At 44.1% G+C, this 25,533-nt stretch overlaps 1 protein-coding gene across 1 annotated transcript in view; it reads left to right on the top strand.

Annotated features, from left to right (window-relative positions):
* Positions 1 to 5,535: 5,535 nt before the first annotated feature.
* Positions 5,536 to 25,533, top strand: part of Pskh1 (protein serine kinase H1) — a 32,111-nt gene continuing 12,113 nt past the window's right edge. Inside the window, exons 1-2 of the mRNA NM_001108897.1 lie at positions 5,536 to 5,648; positions 17,094 to 17,184. Of these exons, the coding sequence (NP_001102367.1) occupies positions 17,164 to 17,184 (21 nt within the window). The 5' untranslated portion in view covers positions 5,536 to 5,648; positions 17,094 to 17,163. The remainder of the gene's footprint in view (positions 5,649 to 17,093; positions 17,185 to 25,533) is intronic.

Raw genomic sequence — 25,533 nt, forward strand, 5'->3', positions numbered from 1 at the left:
CTGGCCAGCATAAGCCATTTCCTGCAGAACCAGCATTGCCTACCCAGTCCTTGAGGATGGGACCTCTCAGAGAAGTGAGGTAGCACATGGGAGGTGGTAGCACATATGGAGGGCAGCCTTATCAGTGGTTCAGAATAGCTGGGAGCTCGCCCAGCATGCTTGCCACACAAGCATAAAGACCTCAGTTTGGCCCCCAGGACCTATGTAAAACAGAATGGTGGCATGCACTTGTAGTCCCAACCCTGGGAAGGCAGAAACAACTGGATCTCTGGGACTTCCTGGACAGCCAGCCTAGCCTAATCAGTAAGCTCCAGGCCACTGAGAAAGAGAGCCTATCTCAAAAAGCAAGGTAGATAGCACTTGAGGAATGATGCCCAAAGTTGACATTGGTACACACACTCCCACTCATACATATTCACACACACACACACACACACACACACACACACACACACACACACACACACAGAGCAGGCCAATGAGATGGCTCAGTACTCAGCGAGTAAATATACGTGCCATTAAATCTTATATAGGAGACATATGACTCCAAGTTATCCTCTCACCTCCCCATAGGAATTCTTATATGCATGCACATGTGCTCATACATAAAGAAATAATAAAAATTAAAAATTGTCATAAAAATGTGGCACCAGAAATCTGTGCTGATATGGAGAGGGGTTTATAAGAGGCTGTTTAGCCGTCAGCTGGGAAAAAGCTTGGCAGGCCAGGTATGTAACCTTCATGCTAGGAGGCTGTTTACATACATGCACAGACAAGACAGAACAGGTGTGATGAAATCTGCTTGGACTCTGAGGTGACAGGTGTCTCTATAGACCTCCACTTAAGTATGCAGAAGGAACACTACTTCCCTCAGTTTCTTTTTTTTCTTTTTTTTGGAGCTGAGGACCGAACCCAGGGCCTTGTGCTTGCTAGGCAAGCGCTCTGCCACTGAGCTAAATCCCCAACCCCTTCCCTCAGTTTCTTAAACACTTCCCACCATGGCTGACTCAGATCCTCCCATGAGCCACTGTTCTCTCTACCCTGACTCACTCTACCCTTGTCCCTTTATTTCACTGATCTAGATATTTTTCAAATTTGTATTTGGATGTATTTATTTTATATGCATGACTTTTGCCTGCATTTATTTATGAACACCACATGCCTGATGCCCTCAGGGCTCAGAGGAGGATGCCACATCTCCTGGAATCGAAGTTATAGAAGTTTGTGAGCTACCACATGGATGCTGGGGTTCTCTAAGAGCAACAAGTGCTCTTAACCTCTGAACCATCTCTCCAGCAAACCCCCCAACCCCCACTTTTTAACCCCTTCTCTTCAAAAACACCAGAAGAGGGCATTGGATCCCATTACAGATGGTTGCAAGCCACCATGTGGTTGCTGGGAATTGAACTCAGGACCTCTGGAAGAGCAGTTAGTGCTCTTAATTTCTGAGCCATCTCTCCAGCCTCCAACCCCCAGCCCTTCATTGACCCAGACTTTTATCTCCACTTCTACCAACCAGTAGTTGCTCACAACATATTTTTTTTTCTTTTCTTTTTTTTGGAGCTGGGGATTGAACACATCACCACATATTTCTAAAGGAGACATTTCAGAGAAAAACAAAATCCTGAATCTGCTGCCTTTGGCCACCAGAAACTTGTTAAAAGAATGATGGAGGGGTTGGGGATTTAGCTCAGTGGTAGAGCGCTTGCCTAGCAAGCGCAAGGCCCTGGGTTCAGTCCCCAGCTCCGAAAAAAAAAAAAAAAAGAATGATGGCGTTTCCATTCTTTGAGTTGTATATTTTTTTGGGGGGGTCTCACTTGGTAGTCCTGTGACCAAGCCAGCTCAGTCAGTCAACAGGTTCTTCAGGGCAGGAGTGAGGATTAGAAAGAAAAAAGACGGGCTGGAGAGATGGCTCAGTGGTTAAGAGCACTGATTGCTCTTCCAGAGGTCCTGAGTTCAAATCCCAGCAACCACATGGTGGCTCACAACCATCTATAATGAGATCTGATGCCCTCTTCTGGTGTGTCTGAAGACAGCTACAGTGTACTCATATACATTAAATAAATAAATCTTTAAAAAAAAAAAAAAGAAAAAAGACAATTAGACAACATTATAACATGACTCCAGCCAGTTCTGAGGCTGAAACGGGTCTTTTATTTTCCAGTCTGCTTTTAAGTACTACCACTTTAAGTACATGCAAAATGATAAGATCTGGTCAGGATCAGGGATGGGGATTTAGCTCAGTGGTAGAGCGCTTGCCTAGGAAGGGCAAGGCCCTGGGTTCGGTCCCCAGCTCCGGAAAAAAAAAAAAAAAAAAAAAAAAAAAGATCTGGTCAGGGTCAAGGAACATGCAAGACAATAAACAAAATCCTGTAAACACCTTTCTAGGGGCTTAGTCAGAAAGACCAAGACAAAAAGACTGCCTCACATGTTTCCACTGAGCAGCTCTGAGCTTTGCATTAACTCAAATGTAAATGTTCTTAATCTGGGCCTATTTCCTGAGTCCTGGCTCAAAGTAGATTCCTGCCTTGAGCTTTCTTGGTCCTGGCCAAATTCCTGCCCAAGTGTTTAGAAGCAAGTGGCCCCAAAAGGCTCTCCACGGTCCTGGCTGTCCTGGACCACTTCATAGACCAAGCTGGCCTCAAATACATAAAGATCTGCCCACTTCTATCTCCTGAATACCAGACCTAAGGTTGTATAGCACCTTGCTAGACCTGTACATCTGTTTTATAAAATACATTTATTGTTGTGTAGGTATGAGTGAGGGTGCTTGTGGATGTGCCACAGTGCACATGTAGAGGTCAGGAATCAATTCTCTCCTTCAACTATATACAGATCTTGGGAATTGAATCGGGTCACAATGCTTGGTCACCAACCTGCTGGCTATATATTTTTGGCATTTTTTTTCATTGTGTGTGTGTGTGTGTGTAGCCTGTCCAGGAACTTTATTTGTAGACACAGAGATTTGCCTACTTTTGCCTCCTGAGTGCTGGGATTAAAGGCATTGACCACCATGTCCAGCTCACATTTATTTTGTTGTTATTGTTGTAATATTTTCCCTAGTTCTTCACGTTCAACAAGAAACAGATTTTTCTTGGTTGTTCTCACCTCTTCCAGGAAGTATTCTGTAACTGAATAGAAACTGAATTGAAAGTGTCTCTAGATTACACAGAGCTGGGGCTTTTTCTCTCAGTCTAACACTGGATTATGACTGCCTACATCCCAGTGAAAATTCCCAAATGTGGACTCAAAGGTAAAGGTTCTCTTTGTGTCTCTAGCTCCCAGTGTAAGAATAAAGAGTGTGCCGCAGAGAATAAGGAGTGAAAGAATCTATAACTTCAGCATAGGCAATTTTATAATCAACATGAGCTTGTACTAAAAATGATTCCAGGGCATGTCATCTTGGGACACCTCCCTTAGCCTGGGTGTATGGTTAGGAGGGATGTGCTTGGGTTTCAGATCCTGATAGTTTTCTAGACCTAGTAAATGGCCAGGAACAGCATGCTTCTGAAAGCATGGGTGGTTGCTCTGGCCAGCGTTGTGGGGGATTACAATCCTACAGTGACCTACTTTTGCCCTGATGTTTTGCTCCCTAACTCCCTACTCTTCCATGGGCTGCGATGGGAGGATGGGCGGGGGAAGAATTTGCTCTCTGGCCAGGGGCTTAAAGGCTTTATGGGTTTTATCTCAAAGCTAGAGCAGAGGGCTGGGATGATAGCCAAGATGCTGGTGCTTGGGCACAGCTGCCTAGGTCTAAGCACCACGGCCAGTGTTCTACAGCTGTAGATCTATGGACAAAGTGTAGTTTACTGTTCAGGTGTCCTGAGTCCAGTTGCCATCACACCTGCACACTTGTGCTTTTCCCTAGAGCCCAAACCAGCATCTGAATATAGGATACAATATTTATCTGCCAAATATCTGTCAAATGAAAGCATATAGATTTCTGAGTGTCATTAACTCTGGAATTTTATATTATTTTTATTGTGAGGTTAATATACTTTTTTTTTCTTTTCTTTTTTTTCGGAGCTGGGGACCAAACCCAGGGCCTTGCGCTTGCTAGGCAAGTGCTCTACCACTGAGCTAAATCCCCAGCCCCCGAGGTTAATATACTTATAATCATTATAAGGATAGGAGTTTATATGGCAAGGCTTGAGGGTGACATCTTCCCCAAGAATTCATATAGCTGGGGAAATGTCAGAGCTGAGATTGGAGCCCAGATTTGGCCCTAAAATCAGTGCTCCTTTTTTGTTGTTGTTGTTGTTGTTGTTATTAAATTTATTTATTTATTCACTTTACAACACAATATTAACTTATCCGCCCTTCCTCTCCTCCCAGTAATCTGTCACACAAGTCCTCCTCCTATTCTACCTTCCCTATTTCTTTCGAGAAGGGGAAGCTCCCCTCTTGGTATCACTCCTTCCCATGCTATTTTTAAGCATGCTGTTTTTGAAACAACTCTTACATTTTTTTGAAAGACAAAATATTGTTAAAGCTTTAACATGCAAAACAAATTATTTCTTTCCTTGTCTTCCTGTGCAGCAGCCCAGGGTATTCTGTTTCTGTAGACAGACCATACTGGCTTTGAACTCAGAAGTTCATCTGCCTCTGCTTCCCATAGCACACTATGCTGGGTTAAAGTCCATGTTTTTAGTAATTCCATTACCCTTTGGGAAACAAATTTCATTGTTGCTATTTTGAGATATGGTCTTAATCTGTATCCCAAGAAAACCTAGAACTCCTTTAACCTTGCTGTTTTTGACCTCTCCCTGCAATATCCCCTTAGATTCCTGAGTGCCAGCATTAGAGGAATGTGGGAACACACTGATAAATTGTTTATTGAGATAGGACCTTAGTATATACACCAGGCTAGCCTCAAAGTCTTTCTTGCTGCTGCTTCCAAAGTACTAGGATTACAGGCTAAAAGTACTAACATACTAGACTTTGAAACAACTTTTACTTTTTTTGAAAGACAAAATATTGTTAAAGCTTTAATATGCAAAACAAATTATTTCTTTCTTTCTTTTTTTTTTTTTTTTTAAGAATCTTTATCTTTTCAGACCGGTTTCTATGTGTAGACCTGACTGTCCTGGAACTAGTTCTGTAGACTACACTGACCTGGAACTCAAGGATACTCCTGCCTGAGTGCTGGGATTAAAGTCATGTGCCACCGTGTCCAGCTTGGTAACAATCTTTTCTTGTGGTCTCGTAATTTTTTGCATCGATAAATTAAAAACAAATTAGCCCGGGCGTGCCGACGTACTCTCTTTCCCTTCAAGAGCCCCTTCACTTCTAGAATTTTGACATTTTTTTCCATTTCTTTCAGTCATTACCTTTCCCAGAACCCTTCCCTCCCACAAGCTGTTCCCCAGCGGTGCCGAGCCGCAAATAAACCTATCCCTAGAAAAAAGAGCCCTTCGCGGCCCCAAAGACATTGATTGGCAGGCACTCAGAGGACGCCCACCGCGTCCGCGTCTGGAAGCTCCGCCTCTCTTCCTCCCCGTGGCAGCCCAAGTTTGTTTTGGCGTCAGGCGCGCGCAGTAATGACGCCACCACGCTGACGCGAGAGGATGGCGGTAGCGCCCGTGGCCTGGGCTGGGAGACGGTGGGCTGAGCCGCCGAGACTCCGAAGAGCCGGCCGCCCGCGCGAGGTGAGGCCTTTCAGCTCGGGGCTTCGGCCTGACCGGCGTGAGGGGCCGCCGAGTTCGGCCGCAGCCAGAGCCTGGCGCGACTCTGAGCCTTCGGCCCCTGTGCACTGGGGCCTGTGGGCTGGGGAGCAGGCCCGGCTGTGCCTACCTGCGGTCTCCGGGCATGGCCTCGAAACCTCCTGCCGCGTTAGGTCCGATGGACTTGGTCAGCTGCCTGTCTGTTGCCCAGCTGTCCTGCGGCCAGCGCGGGTCAGGTTGATCTAACCTTGTGTGCGGCGCCTACTCCACACCCTTCCCTTGCGACAGAACGCCAAGGCCCTGTAGGGGCCATCGATCGCTTCCATGTACTGGCTGGAGAAAGGGCCATAGAGTCCAGCTGGGTCGCTTGCAAGCAAGGCAAACCTGCCATACTTACAAGGAGAGCCTCGCTCAGTCCTCTGACGCTGCTACATGGATAATTCCCACCAGAAAATCACTAGCTAAAATTGCCTCCTTTAGTCACTGTAGGGAGAAACTAAACCTTGTAGCCTGCAGCATTCAGAGCTCTTCATAATCGGATGTGGCCTACCTAGCCCTACAGTGAACACCTGGGCACTTGTGTATTGTTGAGGCATGTAAGCCTCCTGTTAGGTTTCATACCCTCAAGCTTCAGATAGCTGCTTTCTTGGTTTGTGGGACTTTCTTCATTTCCATTCTCATTTATCAGTATAGGAAATTTACCCGTGTCCTTTTAAATCTACCATCGGTGTCTTTCCTTGGAAAACTCCCCTGCGTTCACACAGCATTAGTGTTTAGAAAGCTACTTGGACACTGACTTTTTGAATGGATACAGATTAAGTCACGGCAAACAGTGACATCAAGTAATTTTTCAAGATGCAAATTCAAGAGTTTGAGCTAGATGTGGTGGCCTGTACTTCTGATTAGTAGAGGCCAGTTTAGGCTACGTAGTATGTTTAGGACAAACCTGGACTATATGGGACCCTGTCTCAAAAACAAAATTCCCCAAAGCCCTAGTATGGTGATGCATGCCTGTGATCACCTATGCTTGTGATCACTACACTCCTGAGACAGAAGCAGAAGGATGCCCAAAAGTTGAATGATAGGGGGTTGGGGGTTTAGCTCAGCGGTAGAGCGCTTGCCTAGCGAGCGCAAGGCCCTGGGTTCGGTTCCCAGCTCCGAAAAAAAAAAAAAAAAGTTGAATGATAGATATCTCGTTATAGTCAGTTTCAGAGGCTGTCTTGGGGGAAAAAGTTTTCACGATTTCTTTTTTGCTGTTTTTGTTGATGGAAATAGAACTCAGGGCCTGAATCCTTTTCACTTAGCTACATAGTCAGCTTAGTTTGATTTCAGAAGTTGTATGGTAGCTTAAATGCTATAACCCCAGCATTTGAAAAACAGAAGGAACAGGATTACCATGGTTTTGAGACCATTCCAGACTGCATATCAAGTCTACCAGGACTTCAGACTGAGACCCTGTCTCATGAAGCAAAACAAAAATAAGAAACAAGATTTGTGCTTTTAAAGTTGTTTTGGAGTCTCTTTCCTCCTGCTCGGTGATTGAACCTGGGCAAAACCAGCTGAACTATATTCCCTTTTCAGAAAAGTTTGATAAATGATTAAGTCAGGGCATGGTTGTGCACCTATAATTCCAGCATTTAAGAGAATGAGACAGGAGGATTGCTCTAAATTTGAGGTCAGTCCTGCTTCTATAGTGAGTTCACCAGTCAGTCCTGCCAGGGCTACAGAGTGAGACCCTGTCTTGAAAATAAGAAAGCAAAAGCTACTGATATTACTGTACTTCTTGGATGAAGATTTGTGTTATGCCCATACCTTAGAAAGGCTTTGACAGATCTAAATATATGCCAAATATATACTATTGAGGTACACCCCTAGCCACAGAAAACGTCCCTGTCTGTCTGTCTGTCTGTCTGTCTCTGTCTCTCTCTGTGTGTGCATGCATAGATAAGTAGGTAGGTCAGAAAGTTTGTGAGAGTTGGTTCTCTTTTTGGGTCTAGATAGAATCAGTTTGTCAGTCTTGGCAGCAGGTGCTTTTACCCACTGAGCTCCTTAGCCAGCCACATCGTGGTTGATGTTTTGTTTTTGTTTTGTTTTTTCCTAGTACTAAGGATTGGACCTAATCAAGAACTAACTCTACCACTGAGGTAGAACTCCAGCCATCGTTTTCACTTTTGATTTTGAGATAGGGTTTTACTATGTTGCCCAAGCTTGTCTTGAACTCACTCTTGGGATTATCCTCCCTTGCTTCCTGAGTAGCTTGGGTTCTGGGCTTTTCCCATCAGTCACAGCTAGAAATGTCATCATTTCCCCCTTTTTGTTTTTCGAGGTAGTATTCTTTTGTGTGGTTCTGGCTGTCCTAGAACTCATTCTATAGACCAGGTTGACCTTGAACTCACAAAGATTATCTGTCTCTGTCTCTTGGGTGCTGGGATCAAAGGCCCACACCAATACTGCCTGGCAAAATGTCTCTTAAAGTTGTTCTTCATATTGAGCTGTGTGTTGGATGATGCTTGTGTTTTGTTTTTCAAGATCGATTGTAGGTATCAGAGAGCTCTGAAAACACTATTTCTCATCAGATAGATGCAGCTGACCACTCCTAAAGGGCTTTGGGGTACTAATTTACTAGAGGATGGGTTAGCTGCATAGGCAAGTTTTCTAAGTCTTATTGTATTCCTGTGCTGAAGTTGAATAAATGAACCAGAGAAAGTGCAGCCTTCAGGAAACTTGCTTGCCTCTGACATTGTGGTATAGTTTCACATCTTATATTTTCTTGTTATTTGGAACAGAATGCCTTTGAAGAGCTGAGTGTCTGTGGAATCTGAAATAGATGCTGAAGTCTTGTGTCAGTCACAATGAGTGAAAATTGGGCTTGGTCTTTCATTTGGCTTTGTTAATATGAGCATGTTCTATGAGCAACTCTCACCTTCCTCAGTGCTGAACCGGCTGTGTGGTGATGTGACTGTGCTGTAAGCATTGACACTATTGACACTTAAACTTTAGGATAGCTGAAAGCAGCTGTCTTTATTGGCCTAGAGCATTATACGATACTGTTATTCTCTGTGCACATCTTGGTATATGGAGAGAATTGGAGAAGTAAGGCCCTAGAAAGAGGTAAGGAATTCTGAGAACTGAGAGCTGGAAAGAGGCTTTGCCAAACACAATTTGCTTCCAAAAAATCTTAGTATCATATTGGCTAGGTCATCACTGAACTAATTCTTGACACAATCTTTCATTGTCAGCATATTAGATGTTAAGGTAGAAATATGTGTGATGTTTTCCTTTGCTGTAAGAAAATTGCCTGACAGACTTTTTCAGACTCAAAATTTGAAATGGCCTTTCAGGGCATCATAAATGTGATGACTCAGCAGGGCTTAGTGACACACACCTTTATCCTAGAACTTGGGAGGCAGAGGCAGGTGGATCTCTGTGAGTTCAAGGCCAGTCTGTTCTACAGAGTGAAATCCAAGACAGCCACAGCCAGAACTGTCTAGTAAGTACCTGTCTTGAAAAAACAATTAATGGATCAAAGGATTTTATGTGGCACTGTCCAGGCTGCAAATTCTTTGAGAGCAAAAACTATGTCTTCTTTTTATTACTGTCCTAATAGAGTTTTTCCAAGATGGGAAATCAGTAAACATTTGTGGGCTAGAAAGAAGAACTCAGGAAAAATGACTAGATCTGTATTTCTTTTTTTTTTTTTTTAGAAAGAAGCTAGTGCTCTTTTTTTTTTTTTAATAGATTTATTTATTCATTTATTATATATAAGTACACTGTAGCTGTCTTCAGATACACCAGAAGAGGGAATCGGATCTGTTTACAGATGGTTGTGAGCCACCATGTGGTTGCTGGGAATTGAACTCAGGACCTCTGGAAGAGCAGTCGGGTGCTCTTAACTGCTGAGCCATCTCTCCAGCCCCTAGATCTGTATTTCTGAGGGTGGGATTAATAAATATGTAACAATTGCCAGGCAATGGTTGCACGTACATTCCTTTATCCCAGTACTTGAAAGAAAAAGGTAAGCAAATCTCTTGAGTTCAATCAAGGCCAGCCTGGTCTACAGAATGAATTCCAGGACAGCCAAGGCTACACAGAGAAACCCTGCTTCAAAAACAAAACAAAGCAAAAAGTTGTTTTCTAACCTCTAAATGCATGATATGACACAGTGCATGTACCTGTACATATCATACACAACAACAACAATGACAACAACAACAACAATAATAATAATAATGTTTTTGAGACAATAATTCTGACTGGCCTGGAACTTGCTACATTACCTGCTTCTGCCTCCAAAGTGCTGGGAATAAAGGTGTGTGTGTGTGTGTGTGTGTGTGTGTGTGTGTGTGTGTGTGTGTGTTGTATGTATGTGTGTGTTGTATGTATGTGTGTGTTGTATGTATGTGTGTGTGTGTTGTATGTATGTATGTGTGTGTATGGTGTGTGTGTGTGTGTGTGTGTGTGTGTGTTTGTGTATTCAAGATGGGTTTGTTTCTCTGTGTAGTCCTGGCTGTCTTGAACTATAGAGCCTGAGCCAGGCTAGACCACCTCTACCTCCCTAGTTCTGGGATTAAAGGTATGCACCACCACCCCCTGGTTAAGAAATAAATTTTAAAACAACCACCACCAAAATGGGACCAAGATAATAACTCAGTGTTGAGCCACCTTCCTTAAATGTGAAGCCTTTTGATCTAATCTCTTGTAAAACAAGAAAAAAAAAATCATAGCTAAAACAGGAGAAGAGCTGGAGATACAGCTCAGTTGGTGGATAGAACGTTTGCCTAGCTTTCAGGAAGCCTTGGGTTCAGTTCCTAGTACCACAGAGGACTGGGCATAGAGATGCAGGCCTGTGGTCTCAGAATGTTGGAGTAGAGACGGGAGGATCAAGAGCTCAAAGTCATCTTTACCTACCTAGCAAGTTCAAGGTCAGCATGGGTTGTATGAGACCCTCTCATAAAAGAATCAATGAATAAAATCTCTCATTTGGTATAATAGATGCATATACTTAGGTTTATTCTACAAAACATCACAGGTATCAGTCCTGATGTGTAGTATCAGTATTGATTTACATGGTTTTGCTCTCCTTTCTGTGGTACTGAGGGCTGGCACAGATTAGGCAAGTTCTCACTACTGAACTATATCTGTAAGTTGTAATATACCTTTCTACTGCATCATTGAAGAGAATTCTGTTGTATGAATTATTTGAATTAATTTTTACGCCCTATTTTGTCTTTGTTTTGTTTCATTTTCTGAGATAGGATCTCAATATGTAGCTCTGGCTGGTTTGGAATTAATATTCTCATTGCTGACTATGTGGGTTGTTTCTAAGTTTTCCTTTAAAAAACTTTTTTTCTCTTACATTTTTTTTCTTACATTTTTTTCTCTTACAAAGTTTATTTACTTTGTGTTGAGGTGTGTATAAGGTCAGGGGACAACTTGTAGGAGTATGTTATGTTGGCTCCTTATCCCATGTGGGTTCTGGTGAGTGAACTCAGAGTGGCATGTTTGGCAGCAAGCACTCTAACCTGATGAGCCATCTCACTGGTGCATTCTTCCTCTCCTCTGTGAGGCAATCGTGTATGTCTCTGGGTGGCTTCAGGATTGCAGCAGTACCTCCTTCCTCAGTCTCTCAAGGGCTGGGATTACAGGCCTATACTACTGGTCCAAGCTACTTAGAACATCTTTTACTTACAGTTTTTTTGTTTGTTAGTTTCTCTGTGAGGCCTTGACTGTCCCGAAACTAACTCTATAGACTAAGCTGGCCTCAAACGCACAGAGTTCTGCTTGCCCCTGCCTCTTGAGTGCTAGAGTTAAAGCTAATTATGTATTCTAAATTATTTGTTTCATGTGTGTGTGTTTATATGTGTGCACATGTTTGTGTGTGTGCATGTGTGTGCATATATTTGGTGCATACACACATGTGTGCACCTACAAGTAGATGGGAGGCCAAAGGTAAATGTCCAAAATATTTTGCTTAAGAAATATTTTTAGATTTATTCATTTTATTTTATGTGTTTAATTTGCCTGCATATGTGTCTGTAGAGGTCAAAAGAGGGCATCAGATTTCCTGGAACCAGTTAGGGGTGGTTGTGAGTCACCACGTGTGTGTTGGGAATGAACAAGTTCTCTTTGAGAGCAAGTGCCCTAAATCTCCGAGTCATCTCTCTAACCCCTGCCTCATTCACGTACACAGGATCTCACTGAGCCTGAACCAGGTGGTAACAATTGCAGGCTGTGAGCTCCAGGAACCCTCTCACATCCCCTGTCCTCAGTCTGTTGGCATTACAGTTGTCATAATGCCAGCTTTACACATGGTTGTTGGGGAACAAATTCAGACTCTCATGGTTTTAGGACAGAGCTGTTCCCCATGCTCTAATTTTCTAACAAAAAAAAAAATTTCTTTTGTTGTGCTGGGTTTGAACCCAGAGCCTCACCCATGCTAGGTAAGAACTTGGGTAAAAGTTGTATTTCCAGCTCCTTATTTTTCATTATGTTGATGAATGTACTATGACTTTTCTCATAGGGATATCTGTTCCCTTGTGAAAGTAGTTTTGCAGTGTTGTTTCTAGAAATGGAGTTGCTGAGTCAGTTTCCACAGCTATTCCTGTTGAAGAGATTTATCTAAGAGGACAAGAATCTTTGTTTTGTGTGTGCTTGCTCTGTGAAGATGAGAAGTACCATTTAGCCATCACCTACTCCTGAGATCACCGCTTTCCAACACAGCCTCAGGATCTTCTGGTTATTTCTCTCTCTCTGTGTAGCCCTAGCTAGCTGTCTTCAAACTCAGAGATCCATCTGCCTCTGCCTCATGAGTGCTCGGATTAAAGGCATGCATGCACCACTATGCCCAGCTTGGTTCAGGATCTTTAGATTAAGGTTATCTTGCTTTACTGTGGGGGAAAATTGTTGGTGGAGAGGGGCAAATGCCTGTTTTCTACCATTGGGAGAGTCACAAACCAGGCCTCTGTTGCAAGCTCTTTTCTCCTGGCTTCCCCATAAATAGAGTTAGGTCTGGAAGCTTGTGGACAGACTTACTTTGAGGTTCAAGTAACCTTTAAAACCATTGTTGCCGGGGTTGGGGATTTAGCTCAGTGGTAGAGCGCTTGCCTAGCAAGCGCAAGGCCCTGGGTTCGGTCCCCAGCTCCGAAAAAAAGAACCAAAAAAAAAAAAAAAAAAAAAAACCATTGTTGTCAAGGATGTTGAACCACCATTGTGGCTTCTTTCTAAGTCTTAAAAATACCTCAGAACCTTTCGTTGTTGACTCACAGCAAATAGGAAACCAAGTGTCTACCATGTCTCTTTCATTGTTGACAGGCTGAGTGCTTCCTGAGCTCACTTTGCCAGGTTTCAAGGAGGCCAGGGGAGCTGAGAAACAGGCTTTCATCAAGGGGCTGACAGTTGTGTAATTAAAGGCAGTGGAGAGTAAAGCCGTGCAGCTCATGCTGGGGGCACACACCTGCAATCCCAGCACACAGGAGTTTAGGCAGGCAGGATAGCTGTGAATTAGAGGCCAGCCCTGCCTACATAGTGAGTTCAAAGTCAATTAGGGATACATAGCAAGACTTTTGTAGAAAAAGAAGATAAAGCTGTGAGCTGCATGATAGATTATAGTTGGTATTTGGGTTTCTGAACATAGATTGTTGAGAAAAGGGCTCAGCAGAGGTATGTTGACGCAGTACCTAGTGTATGAGGAAACAATTCAGGCTTTGAACTGATGAGGGCAAGTTCTGCTAGAACCTCGGAATCTATAAGCCAGCCCCAATTAAATATTGTCCTTATAAGAGTTGCTTTGGTCATGGTTTCTCTTCACAGCAGTAAAACCCTAACTAATACAGCAGATACGATTGGAGCTGAGCATATGAAAAGCAGAGACAAGTGAATTTCTATGGACTTGAAGCTAGCCTTGTCTACATAGTAAGTTTTAGGCTACTCGGGGCTACATAGTTTGAGACCCTGTCTCAAAAAAACAAAATAAAACAAAAACAGATGTGATTGGAATGTGGACCAGTCTTGATCATCTGGAGGATCTTACGTGTGTCCCCTAGCTTTCAGAGCTGATAGCTCTTCTCTTCCAGCTTCAATCTGTATTTGGGTTGGTAGAACATTGATAGCAGCCTTCTTTTTTTTTTTTAAAGATTTATTTATTTATTATATATAAGTACACTGTAGCTGTCTTCAGATACACCAGAAGAGGGCATCAGATCTCTTTACAGATGGTTGTGAGCCACCATGTGGTTGCTGGGAATTGAACTCATGACCTCTGGAAGAGCAGTCGGGCGCTCTTAACCGCTGAGCCATCTCTCCAGCCCGATAGCAGCCTTCTAATTGGAATAAACATGGTGCCTTACTGCTAACTTTACTTAAAGGGAAAGAAAATTCAGGACTTTTTCTTTATAAACCTTAGTTTTTCTCATAGAGTGTTTGGCTAGATATAGCTAATCATTGGTAAATCTTGAGTTACTCTCCCTCACCAGGTAGAAGAGACTTCTGAGTGGCCCATGTAGAAATCCATGCAGTTTGCGTGACCTCTCATCCTCTCCTCAGTGGTAGATGTTGCTTAAGGATCAGGGGCCAGAGGCCTGTTCTCTGCCTCAGGAACGATGGCCTAAGAATGGTGGTCTTCCTGGGTGTCAATACGTTTGTTTTCCTGAAGGAAGAGATGGATCTCAGAATTTTTGGTTTGCAGTTTTAATGTTTGGCCTCTATCAGAAGGAATCCATTTTCTAAATGTCTTTTTTTTTTTTTTTTAAATACAATGTTCTGAATTAGGAGGACTGGTCCAGTGACCTGAGTTCAACTCCAGGACCCACATGGTGGCAGGAGACTTGACTCCCGAAAAATTACTGTGACCTGTTACACACACACACACACACACACACACACACACACAAATAAATACATAAATAAGTAAATAAATGTAATACAAATTTAAGACTACAACATGTAAGTCTATGTGGACCCAATTTTGCAGTTTGGTATACCAAACCCTGAAGATGAATTGTTTCCTTTCATGTAAGGAAAGATAAACTTTATTTTGCTAAGTGCCATATTGGCATACTACATAAAACCTGAACTCTTAGGCTGTGCTCATCAAAGTCTTCCTTTATACCTGGTGGATTTGCTTTGTTTTGTTTTTCCTTTTCTGTATATGTGTGTTTGTGTCCCAGCATACGCAGGCATTTTTACCTTTTTTTTTTTTTTTTTTTTTTTTTTTGGTTCTTTTTTTCGGAGCTGGGGACCAAACCCAGGGCCTTGCGCTTCCTAGGCAAGCGCTCTATGACTGAGCTAAATCCCCAACCCCTAGATCTACCCTTCTGTTTCTCTTCAGAAAAGAGCAGGCTTCTCAGGGATATCAGCCAAGCACAGCATAAAAAGATGCAATAAGATGAAGTAAAATCCTTATATTGGGGGGTTGGGGATTTAGCTCAGTGGTAGAGCGCTTGCCTAGGAAGCGCAAGGCCCTGGGTTCGGTCCCCAGCTCCGAAAAAAAAGAACCCCCCCAAAAAAAAATCCTCATTGGGGCTGGGCAAGGTAACAGGTAGGAGGACAGGGGCCCAAGCGCAGACACCTCCACTTCCTTAGGAGTCTCACAGAAACACAAAGCTAACAACCATAACATGTATGCTGAAGACCAAGTGCAGACCTATGCAGGCTCCATGATTGTGATTGTCACTTCAGTCTCTGTGAGCGTCTATGAGCCCTGCTCAGTTGATTCTGTGGGAATTTTCTGAGTTCTTATGGGTGATGAACCTGGAAGAGGTTTTTAACACTACATCAAAAAGATGACCCAGAATAATGAGGAGTGATGTTAATGTTTAGGAAATATGAGGCTTTAACTAGAAGGGCCCAGGAAGACTAGAGAGTAAATAAAAGCGCCAACAATGGTGTCTGGTGAACATTCTTGCCCTTGTTAGGCTTGGAAGACATGAAACTTGATCCAGTGAAATCAGACCTTAGCTTTTTTTAGACCCTCCATTGAGATTGAAGTTGCTTTTATTTTGTTTTAAGACAGAGTCTCTGTAAGCCTAAGCTTTCTCAGAATTCACTCTAGCCTTGCCTGGTCTTGAACTTATGATAATCCTCCTGCCTCAACCTCCTAAAATTTGAAATCATAGGTGTGAATTATTACTATGCCTGGCTTCTGTACGCTAATGTCTTTGTTTCTATTTGTTTTAAATTTTTGTTTGTTTGTTTTTCTGGACAAGGTTTCTCTGTGTGGCCGTGGCTGTTCTGGAACTCACTCTGTAGACCAGGCTGGCCTCAAAGTCAGAAATCCACCTGCCTCTGCCTCCTGAGTGCTGGGATTAAAGGCATGAGCCACCACTGCCTGGCTTTGTTTTTATTTTTATTTTACTTGAAAATTTTATGTGTATGGGCGTGTTGCCTGTATGTATGTCTGTGCACCATGTGTGTGCCTGGTGCCATGGGAGGCTAGAAGAGGGCATCAGATCCCCAGGAACTGCAGTTACAGACAGTTATCTGTGCTGGGAGTCAGACTGGGGTCCTCTGGAAGAACAGCCAATGCTCTTTTTTTTTTTTAAAGATTTATTTATTTTATATATATATGCGTACACTGTCACTGTCTTCAGACACACCAGAGGAGGGCATCAAATCCCATTACAGATGGTTGTGAGCCGCCATGTGGTTGCTAGGAATTGAACTCAGGACCTCTAGAAGAGCAGTCGGTGCTCTTAACCACTGAGCCATCTCTTCAGCCCCTGTTTTTATTTTTTAATTGATTCTTTGTGAGTTTCAACATCATGCACCCCATTCCCACTCATCTCCCTGACCCTTATCTGACTTCATTTTTTTTTTTAAAGATTTATTTTATTATATATAAGTACACTGTAGCTGTCTTCAGATACACCAGAAGAGGGCATCGGATCTCTTTACAGATGGTTGTGAGCCACCATGTGGTTGCTGGGAATTGAACTCATGACCTCTGGAAGAACAGTCGGGTGTTCTTAACCACTGAGCCATCTCTCCAGCCCCTGACTTCATTCTTAATTAGACTGCATTTATCAAGAAAACAGTAGGGGGCTGGAGAGATGGCTCAGTGGTTAAGAGCACTGAGTGTGGGGCTGGGGATTTAGCTCAGTGGTAGAGCGCTTGCCTAGGAAGCGCAAGGCCCTGGGTTCGGTCCCCAGCTCCGAAAAAAAGAACCAAGAAAAAAAAAAAAAAAAAGAGCACTGAGTGCTCTGCTCTTCCAGAGGTTCTGAGTTTGATCCCAGCAACCACATCGTGGCTCACAACCATCTGTAATAGCATCCCAGGCCCTCTTCTAGTGTGTCTGAAGACAGCTGCAGTGTACTCATATACATGAAATAAATAATTCTTTTTAAAAAAGAAAGAAAACAGGAAAAGGGAAGACGACTTTTGTCCTTTAGGAGTGTCCCTGGCTGTTCTGACTTGCCCTCTTTTCTGTTTGCATAGGTGTAGACGGGGCACTGCCTACAGAGCAGGTCCTGCCAGCCTCGCTGGAGAGGATGCCCCCGTGTCAGTGATGGGCTGTGGGACAAGCAAGGTCCTTCCTGAGCCACCCAAGGATGTCCAGCTGGATCTGGTCAAGAAAGTGGAGCCCTTCAGTGCCACTAAGAATGATGTATACAAGCACTTCATCACAGAGGTGGACAGTGTTGGCCCTCTCAAAGCTGGATTCCCAGCTACCAGTCAATATGCACCACCCTGCCCTGGTGCTCCCACTACTGGCCACACAGAGCCTCCCTCAGAACCACCACGCAGGGCCAGGGTGGCAAAGTACAGGGCCAAATTTGACCCACGTGTGACAGCTAAGTATGATATAAAGGCCCTGATTGGGCGAGGCAGCTTTAGCCGAGTGGTACGTGTGGAGCATCGGGCAACCCGACAGCCATATGCTATCAAGATGATTGAAACCAAGTACCGAGAAGGGCGGGAGGTGTGTGAGTCTGAGCTCCGAGTGCTGCGCCGGGTGCGACACGCCAACATCATCCAGCTGGTAGAAGTGTTTGAGACACAGGAACGGGTATATATGGTAATGGAGCTGGCCACTGGTGGTGAGCTCTTTGACCGGATTATTGCCAAGGGTTCTTTCACTGAGCGGGATGCCACAAGAGTGCTGCAAATGGTACTGGATGGTGTCCGGTATCTGCATGCCCTTGGCATCACACACCGAGACCTCAAGCCTGAGAATCTCCTTTACTATCACCCAGGCACTGACTCCAAGATCATCATCACTGACTTTGGCTTGGCCAGTGCCCGAAAGAAAGGTGATGACTGCCTGATGAAGACCACCTGTGGCACACCTGAGTACATTGCTCCTGAGGTTCTGGTTCGGAAACCCTACACCAATTCTGTGGATATGTGGGCGCTGGGTGTCATTGCCTACATCCTGCTCAGTGGCACCATGCCTTTTGAGGATGACAACCGCACCCGGCTATACCGGCAGATCCTCAGGGGCAAATACAGTTATTTGGGGGAGGTGAGTTTGTCTTGCCCTTGTTCCAGGGCAACCCCTCCCCAGAGGGAAGGTATAATCTGAAGCTCCTGGTCAGAAGGCTTTCTCTTGAGTCATGCATGCTCTTAGGGGCCAGGCATATAGTGTAGAGGTGACAGACTGGCAAAGTGTCTCAGTTTGCATTCTCCTGAATGTTAAACCCTGAGGTGGTGACCTGGGAGCAGAAACCTTGTGTGGGAGATTGTTAAGTAGAGGAAGGGGAAGTGACCCATGAAGAGGTAAATCTAATGAATAGTACATTAAGAGATGGGCTGGCCAGCCTGGGTTACATAGCAAGTGCCAGGCTAGTTAGTGCTTTTCTTAGGGTTTTACTGCTAGGAACAGACACCATGACCAAGGCAAGTCTTATAAAGGACAACATATATTTGGGGCTGGTTTACAGGTTCAGAGGTTCAGTCCAGTATCATCAAGGTGGAAGCATGGCAGCATCCAGTCATGCATGGTACAGGAGGAGCTCAGAGTTTTGCATCTTCATCTAAAGGCTGTTAGCAGAATACTGACTTCCAGGCAGCTAGGATGAGGGTCTTACCCACACCTGCTCCAACAGGGCCACACCTTTTTTTTTTTTTTTTTTTTTTTTTTTTTGGTTCTTTTTTTCGGAGCTGGGGACCGAACCCAGGGCCTTGCGCTTCCTAGGTAAGCGCTCTACCACTGAGCTAAATCCCCAGCCCAGGGCCACACCTTTTAATAGTGCCACTCCCTGGGCTGAGCATATGCAAGCCATCGAAGTGCTGTATAGCGAGACCTGTCTCAAACAAAAAAGGGGGCTGGGTCAGTGGTTCAACCAGTTGTGTGCTTGCCGTGTAAGCACAGGGTCCTGAGTTTGGTCCCCAGAATTCATGTAAAAGAGTTGGATCTAGTGGCATGGGCTTGTATCCTATCACTGGGGAGGCAGTGACAAGAGAATCCCTCTAGCCAGATTGCCTTGTTCCAGATTCAGTGAGAGACCCCTGTCTCAAAAAATTAGGGTGAGGAATAATAAAGGAAATCACCCTTTGGCTTCATACACACACACGTGTGTGTATACCTGTACTCGTATACAAGAACACATGTATACCCATAAACCACACACACACACACACACACACACACACACACACACACACAAGTGGACTGCCACTGGTACTTAGTCCTACTTTCAAGCTTATGAATGATTATGTGAAATGTGTCATAGAAATGATCACTGAAGAACAAGTGTATGTTGTGTGTATTTAAGTGTAATTATTATCAACTTTAAGAGTTAAGAATTTCTTTTGGCAGGATGAGGGTTGGAAAGATGACTCAGTGGTTCAGAGTGCATTTTGCTATTACAAAGAACCTGGGTTCAGTCCCCAGCTCCCATGTTGGTTAGCTTACAACCATTTAAGTAACTCGAACTCCAGGGATCTACCTACATGGGCAATGTCACAGACATGTACATACCTCTACACAAACACATACATATACATAATTAACAAATAAAACATCTTTAGAATTTCTTTTTGGCATTAAATGCCTTGTGTTTCTTGCCTGTCTTGAATGTTAATGAGTGAGGGAGAGAGCCCTCAAGTGGGCAGAGAGATGCAGGCCCTGGCAGTGGGAAGCTGTGACCAGGCCTAATAGCTACTACAAGTGAGCTCAGAGGTGGATGTGGGCTAAGGGCCTTTTGAGTGTCTGTTCCATTGAGTACCACATAAACTAGGATGAATATGCCCATCCCAGAAACAGTTTCTTACTTCTTCAGTTTTTTTTTTTAAACCAATCTTTTTTTTTTTTTTTTTTGGAGCTGGGGATCGAACCCAGGGCCTTGCGCTTGCTAGGCAAGCGCTCTACCACTGAGCTAAATCCCCAACCCCCACTTCTTCAGTTTTGTTGTACAACAATAAGGGCCCCATATATCCACATTTAAAAAATCTTTTGGTTTTAAGAGAAACTAGATCTAATGTTAAGATGCTGTTAAAGTTAATTTACTTTTGTTTTGAGACAGTCTCATGAAGCCCAAACTAACCTCACACTCAATATATAATGAAGACTGGCTTTCAACTTTTTTGTTTTTGTTTTTCAAAACAGGGTTTCTCTGTGTAACAGCTCTGGCTGTCCTGGACTTGTTTTGTAGATTAGGCTGGCCTCAAACTCATAGAGATCTCCCTGTGTCTGCCTCCTGAGTGCTGGGATTAAAGGCATATGCCACCATACCTGGCTCTGTCTGTTTCTTTTTCTTTTTTTTTTTTTAAAGATTTATTCATTTATTATATACAAGTACACTGCAGCTGTCTTCAGACACACCAGAAGAGGGCATCAGATCTCATTACAGATGGTTGTGAGCCACCATGTGGTTGCTGGGAATTGAACTCAGGACCTCTGGAAGAGCAATCAGTGCTCTTAACCGCTGAGCCATCTCTCCTGTCTGTTTCTTAAATGCTAGCATTCCATGCATGTACCTCCATGCCCAGCTTTAGCTCACATATTTAAATAATGAGGCTAACAAATGCTAACTTGTATGCCAGATTTGACTAGCAAGCCATCAAGTTTGTATATCCAGGCCCATGGATACTTCTAATGTTTGGAAAACAATGATCAGATATTAGCATTGCTGCTTGCTAAAGGAAGGTGAAAAGAGTGTCACTACTGTTGGTTGTCAGAAGGATACTGACTGGGGAGATGAGGCTGGTTGAGTAAACTGCATGTGCTGCAAGCTGGAGAATATTTGTGTGCTTGTGGATGACTGTACCATACTCTGGGAGGAGCATAAGCCGAGCTTTGCAAGCCTACAGGACTCTGTCAGGACAGAAAGGGGAAGGCCCTCCTCCAGAGTACAAGGTACTCCCTTCTGGGCAGCTACTGCCAGGGTGCTGTTGTTGTCTTTGCCTTTTTGTTATTGTTATTGTATTTTGCTTTGTGTTTCGCTTTTTAATGGTTTATATTAAACCATTGTGTGTATGCATAATACCAGTGTGAGTACGTGATGCCATAGCTTTTATGTTGTGGTCAGAGCACAACATTGTGGAGTAGGGTCCCCCTCACACCTTTACGTGGATGCTGGGAATCACACTCAGGTCAACAGTCTTGAATGGCAAGCACTGTTACCTATTGAGTACAGTTCAGTGCACCTTTGCCTTGTTTTTTGAGAGAGCGTCTTATGTAACTCAGACTGACCTGAAACTCTATGTAACTAATCAAGGATGGCCTTGAACGCCTAATCCTTTTGCTTGCACCTCCCGAATTCTGGGATTACAGGTGTGCATCACCGCTGTCAGCTGCCATTTCTGGTGTTTTCCCCACCTACGCAGAAGGGAGGGAGCTCTGAGTGTGAGCAACTGTCTTCTCTGACCTGGTTTTTCCCAGGGATTTGGACCAGGCCCTCTCTCATCTCTATCATCTGGGTCTTGTCCCTGTTCCTTGTAAGTGTCATCCAAGGCCCTCAAATTGCTTTGTTTCAGGGCTTGGGATCTCTTGCCATGTTACCCCCCATCTTAGCTTGCAGATGAAGTTGTGTGGTTAGTCAAAGACATCTTTTCTCAGGAATGAGGGTTCTTTTCTTTCTTTCTTTCCTTCTTTCCTTCTTCCTTTCTTTTTTAAAGATTTATTTATTTTATATGTATGAATATACAGAGCTGTCTTCAGACACACCAAAAGAGGGCATCAGATCCCATTGTAGATGATTGTGAGCCACTATGTGGTTGTGGGAATTGAACTCAGGACCTCTGGAAGAGCAGTCAGTGCTCTTAACCACTGAGCCATCTCTCCAGCCTGAGGTTTGTCTTTTCTAAGAGAGTCCCCGGGTCATACATTTCAAAGGTGACAGTGATTTAAGGACACTTCTTCTTCTGTCACAGTACTGGGGAGGTAACTTTTGCACCATTTATGAGAGGGATCATAACTGCTGACACTCACATCTTTGTGATATGGGCTCTGAAGAGGCTACTGTAGAACCTGATCCATTCCATAGGGTGATCAGCACCATGGAAAGCTCATGCTTCATCTCTTGTCCTTTGTATATCTTACGGGAATGGTTATATCAAAAAAAGTTGATTCTCACATATCTGTGTAGGATGCCACAGGTCAGCCAGAGAATCCTCCAGAGTCACTTAGAAAGTTCTGTGGTGTGGGTAGGAGACTAGGGACTATGTTAGGTTATAGCTGAAACTGATACTTTACTCTAAATAGAGTATGACTGTCTGAAAGTTAAAAGGCTGTTTATAGTCTGAGCTTTGTGTCCTGCCAGGCTGTTGAGGGTCCCTCCAGGTGACAGGGCAATATGGAGCTCAACTAGAGGAGGGTGGGAGAGACTATGTCTTTCCCAAGTGGAAAGACTTGGAAAATCTTTACACCAAAGAATTCTGATTCTGGCAATTGTTGACCAAGCAGTTTATCTGATTGGAGCTTGTGGTCATGCTTAACTAGTGTTGATTATCTGAGCATGGGAAGAATAACAAATGAATGGAATAGGGAATGGACTCAGGCTCCTGCTTCTACTGGTATCCAAAGACTAGATAGAGGCAGAGGTTCAGTGCTCTGCTCTGCTGGACTCATGGACCCTCAGCGTGAGTGTAGGAGCTGGGCATTACCCAGTCTTTGCCTCTGCTAACCCCTAGTTGGAGTTGAATGATGCATCAGTTCCCAGTTCAGAGTTAAATCCCTGGCAGAACCTGGTCACATTTCTCTGCATGTGGGTGCTGGGAATTGCATTCTGGTCCTCTGGAAGAATAGCCAATGCTCCTAATCATTGGGCTATCCCTCCAGATCCCCTTAAGCTGTACAATAATAGATCACCTAAAAAATGATTTGTCTGGGTGTTGCCAGGGAAAGGTGGCTTCCTTACTAGGTTTGGTCCTGTGTGCTGGAGGCCTGTAATCAATCAATCAATCTCTTTCTCTCTCTGTCTCTCTGTCTCTGTCTCTGTCTCTGTCTCTGTCTCTCTCTGTCTCTCTCTCTGTCTCTCTCTGTCTCTCTCTCTCTCTCTCTCTCTCTCTGTCTCTCTCTGTCTCTCTCTCTGTCTCTCTCTCACACACACACACACACACACACACACACACACACACACACACACACACACAGTGTAGCCCCTGCTGTCTTGGAACCCTGGAACCCATTCTGTAGACCAGACTGGACTCGAACTCAGAAAATTCAGAGTTCTGCTAGGCTACCATCTTTTTACTCCATTGGTCACTGCCTACCCATAAGCATATCTGGGAAACATATAAGAGACATGAGAGTCTGTACCAGTTTCCTGAATTCCAGGTCCTGTGTGGTGGGTACTCTTGTTCCTTGCAGGGTTTTTCCACACAGCCTCTGAGAGGCTTATGGACTTAACCAAAAGCCTCCTGCAAGAGGTAGACTCAGAAAAGGAAACCCAACTGACTGAGCTCCAGGTTAAATAGAACATGATTTGAGAGAATGGAGCAGAAGCGAAAGAGGCTAAAGGCTTGTTTTGGGGGAACCCTGTGCTGCTAAGGAGATCCCCGGGTTCCAGATAGGACAGATGCAGCAGAAAGTGTTATAGGGGATGCCTAATTAATTGGGTGGTGTTAAAATGACCCCACCTGTTTGAGACAGATCATGGCTTCTAGGTCTTGGTATCCCATGGTTAGGAAAGTGGTGCTAATCCTAGCTCTCTGCAGGAAGAGCATTGGCGTTGAGGGCAGATCTAGACAGGCTTCTGGACTATCCTCTATGAGCCAGAGAGTATGAAAGCTTCTGCCCTCACATATCTGATTGGACCCTGTGGTAGTAGTGTTCCACAGTTCTGACATTTGATACGTCAGTCCATCCTACATATATATACTACAGGTCCCCGACGTTTGCCACAGTCACTCAGCACACTCCATTTATTCTTGGTGTTGACTCTAGAAATGTATCAGCTGTGAAAGGTCCAATTCAAAGGTTGATTTTCTTTTCTTTTTTTTTTTTTTATGGTGGAAAAAAAAGTATATATTTAGAATTAACCATCTGGACTCACTTTAGATGATCCCAATCTTGTTGGCAACATCTAGAGCGTCATAATTAGGAGCCAAGTGAACATACGCGTTCTTCTCTCCGTCAGGCCGTATCAGAGTATTGACTTTGGCCACATCAATGTCATAGAGTTTCTTCACAGCCTGCTTGATCTGGTGCTTGTTGGCCTTAACATCCACAATGAGCACAAGCGTGTTGTTGTCCTCTGTTTTCTTCATAGCCAACTCGGTGGTCAGTGGGAATTTGATGATAGCATAGCGGTCAAGCTTGTTTCTCCTGGGTGCACTCTTTTCAAGGATATTTTAGCTGCCTCCGGAGCCACAGGGTCTTGGGCCACTGGAAAGTGGGTGACATTCGGATCTTCTTTTTGTGACTGTGGACACCTCTCAGCACTGCCTTCTTAGTTTTCAAGCTTTGGCTTCGGCTTTGGGAGGGAGGGGCAGGAGCTTCCTTCTTTGCTTTCAGCACCATCTTGGCAAAAAGGGTTCAAAGATTGATTTTCTTTAGGAATAATGTTGACCACTGCCATTGGGTAGAGCCTGCCAAATACAGGTATTGAATTGGGCGTGCTATATCTAGCATCTGCAGTCTCCATCCATTTTATACATGGTGAAATTGAGACCAGTGTGGTTCAGTAGCTTGCCAATGGTTTCACTGCTAAAGGACAGCAGACTTAGGATTGGCTTCAGGGACTATAGTGTGCTCTTCCAACAAACACTTCAGCCTGTTGCTAATGTGTTTCAGTGCTTCCGTGTATTGTGTGTGTAGATACATATCTCCTTGCTGATCTATAAGATCCTAGAGGACACTGTGTGTGTCCACCCATAGACTTCCTAAAGTCCTGTCTTAACCTATTTCAACATTTGCTGGGCTGAACTGGAGTATTGTGATGACTAGAAGGAACGTTCTTCTGGTTTCTCCTAAGGGAAGCATGAGTGGTCACTGGTGGTGCCCTGGGAAAGGGCCCAAATACAACTGCTTCCAGGCAAGGTGAAGCAGAGGGCTTAGTGGTTGTGTGCTTAGGAGACTAAGATCAGAGCTGCCCGCGGGCACAGACACAAGGTTTTATGGAATGCCAAGAGTGAATTTGCTCTTCACACAGGACAAATACAGGACATTGGAAGAAGAGGAAATGCAGGGTGAGATAATATTGCAAAGAGAAGTCTGAAATTCAGTCTGTTCAGAGGTGCTGGAGTAGAAGGCAGTTTGGAAGTGATGGGGAACATGTGACTAAGGAGCAAGGGAGGCTTGTGTGAGGGTGAGAGAAGATGAGACATAGGCTACCACAGAGGTGAACTTCCTGTTACAGGAGACCTTAGGAGGCTGGAGGAGCTGTTTTTGAAGGAGTGAACACAGGACATGAGTCATCCATCCGTAGATTCGTGCTGAAGTACTGTTGGGTTTTTCACTTGACAAATGTGACAATCATGGCTTGATGTCATT

Source organism: Rattus norvegicus, chromosome 19 (assembly GCF_036323735.1).
Source record: "Rattus norvegicus strain BN/NHsdMcwi chromosome 19, GRCr8, whole genome shotgun sequence".
Classification (NCBI taxonomy): domain Eukaryota; kingdom Metazoa; phylum Chordata; class Mammalia; order Rodentia; family Muridae; genus Rattus; species Rattus norvegicus.